This window comes from Nicotiana tomentosiformis, chromosome 4 (genome assembly GCF_000390325.3).
Source record: "Nicotiana tomentosiformis chromosome 4, ASM39032v3, whole genome shotgun sequence".
Lineage (NCBI taxonomy): Eukaryota > Viridiplantae > Streptophyta > Magnoliopsida > Solanales > Solanaceae > Nicotiana > Nicotiana tomentosiformis.
The window spans coordinates 67,158,250-67,160,511 of record NC_090815.1 but is presented as its reverse complement, the minus strand read 5'-3'; the positions used below and the strand labels follow the sequence as shown (position 1 = coordinate 67,160,511).

Genomic DNA, 2,262 nt, shown 5'->3' with positions numbered 1-2,262 from the left:
AAAGTTGCCAGAAAAGAGTACTCCAAGGCTACACAACCCGAGGGACCATTTGGGTTGCTTTACTCCCACCTTGACTCCATTCGTGACTTAGTGTAACAACTCCCTATTGAAACCTCGCAAGCCCAGCCCATGCTTGACTACTGTACCAAAGAGGAAATGAAAACATACTTGGAAGCTCGGAAGAAACAGACGAAGTCGCATTAGAAATTAGCAGCTTTTGTTAGCAAGCTTGAGGCATCATATGGGAAGATGGCCAAGGCATATGTCAATATTCAGGCAGACTTCATAGCATAGTCAAATAAAAACAAAAAGACAAGCAGGGGAGATGGTTGGAGTTGCTAAAGAACTATGATATTACTATTAAGTACCATCCCGGGAAGGTCAATGTGGTGGCCGATGCCTTGAGTAGGAAGAAGGTGAGTATGGGTAGCCTTGCATTCATTCCTGTTGGTGAGAGACCGCTTGCAGTTAATATTCAGGCCTTGTCCAACCAGTTCGTGAGATTAGACATTTTGAAGCCCAATCGGGTTCTAGCTTGTGCGGTTTCTAGGTCTTCCTTATTTGATCGCATCAGAGAGTGCCAGTATGATGATCCTCATTTGCTTGTCCTCAATGATACGGTTCAGCATAGTGATGCCAGGGATGTTACTATTGGGGACGATGGGGTGTTAAGGATGCAGGGTCGGATTTGTGTGCCCAATGTAGATGGGTTACGTGAGTTGATTCTTGAGAAGGCCCATAGTTCGCAGTATTCCATTTATCAGGGATGTCGCGAAGATGTACCAAAACTTGAGGTAGCACTATTAGTGGAAAAGAATGAAGAAGGATATAGTGGGGTTTGTAGCTCGGTGCCTAAATTGCCAGCAGGTGAAGTATGGGAAATAGAGACCGGGCGGATTGATTCAGATGATGGAGATTCCAAAGTGGAAATATGAGCGTATCACCATGGATTTTGTAGTTGGGCTCTCATGGACATCGAGGAAGTTCGATGCTATTTGGGTGATTGTGGATCAGCTGACCAAGTCCGCGCACTTCATTCCAATTAGGACTACTTATTCTTCGGAGCGGTTGGCTGCGATTTACATCCGCGAGATTGTTCGCCTTCACGGTGTGCCGGTTTCCATTATTTCAGGTCGGGGCACACAATTTACTTTGCAGTTTTGGAGGGCAGTGCAGCGTGCGTTGGGGACCCAGGTGGAGTTGAGTACAGCATTTCACCCTCAGACGGACGGACAGTCAGAGCACAATATTCAGATATTGGAGGATATACTACGCGTATGTGTCATTGATTTCGGGGGTTCTTGGGATCTGTTTGTACCGCTTGCGGAGTTTGCCTACATCAACAACTACCAGTTGAGCATTCAGATGGCTCCGTTTGAGACTTTGTATGGTAGACGGTGTCGATCTCCGTTGGGTTGGTTTGAGCCCGGCGAGGCTAGGCTATTAGGTACTGACTTGGTTCAAGATGCTTTGGACAAGGTTTAATTGATTCAAGAATGTCTTCGCACGGCACAACCAAGACAGAAGAGTTACACCGAGAGGAAGGTTCGTGGTGATGCTTTTATGGTTGGTGAGAAGGTATTGTTTAAGGTGTCACCCATGAAAAGGTGTTATGAGGTTCGGGGAAGAAGGGCAAGTTGACCCCTCGGTATATTGGGCCGTTTGAGGTACTTCAGAGGATTGGAGAGATGGCTTACAAGCTTGCCTTGCCAACTAGGTTTATCCAGTATTTCATGTCTCTATGCTCCGTAAGTATGACGGCGACCTGTCTTATGTTTTGGATTTCAGCATGGTTCAGTTGGATGGTGATTTGACTTATGACATTGAGCTGGTGGCCATTTTGGATCGGCAAGTTCGAAAGTTGAGGTCAAAGGACATAACTTCAGTAATGGTGCAGTGGAGAGGTCAGCCAGTTGAGGAGGGATGCGGAGCAGATATCAAACAGATATCAACGCCTATTTGAGACTCCAGGTACGTTTCTAGACCCGTTCGAGGATGAACGTTTGTTTAAGAGAGGGAGAATGTAACGACCCGGCCGGTAGTTTCTAGAGTTTCAGCCCTGTTCCCCTATTTACTGCTCATTTTAATGCTTTGCAGTTGTTATGTGACTTGCCGGGGTAGTTTGTTCGGGAATGTAGAGGTTTCGGAATGAATTGAGACACTCAGTCTCAAGGAAGAAAACTTAAGTTGGAAAGGTTAACGTGATGTGGACTTATTGTTTCGTTAGGTCCGGATAGTGAATTTGGACTTGGGTGTATGCCT

The 2,262-nt window shown here is 46.1% G+C and overlaps 1 protein-coding gene across 1 annotated transcript; it reads left to right on the top strand.

Moving 5' to 3' along the window:
* Positions 1-422: 422 nt before the first annotated feature.
* Positions 423-935, top strand: LOC138909852 (uncharacterized). Its single transcript, XM_070201068.1, has one exon. The coding sequence runs from the start codon at positions 423-425 to the stop codon at positions 933-935; it is 513 nt and encodes a 170-aa protein (XP_070057169.1).
* The last annotated feature ends 1,327 nt before the right edge of the window (positions 936-2,262 follow it).

What these genes read in the sequence shown, in the direction of transcription:
- LOC138909852 (XM_070201068.1), top strand. Translation starts at nt 423, where the DNA reads ATGGGTAGCCTTGCATTCATTCCTGTTGGTGAGAGACCGCTTGCAGTT.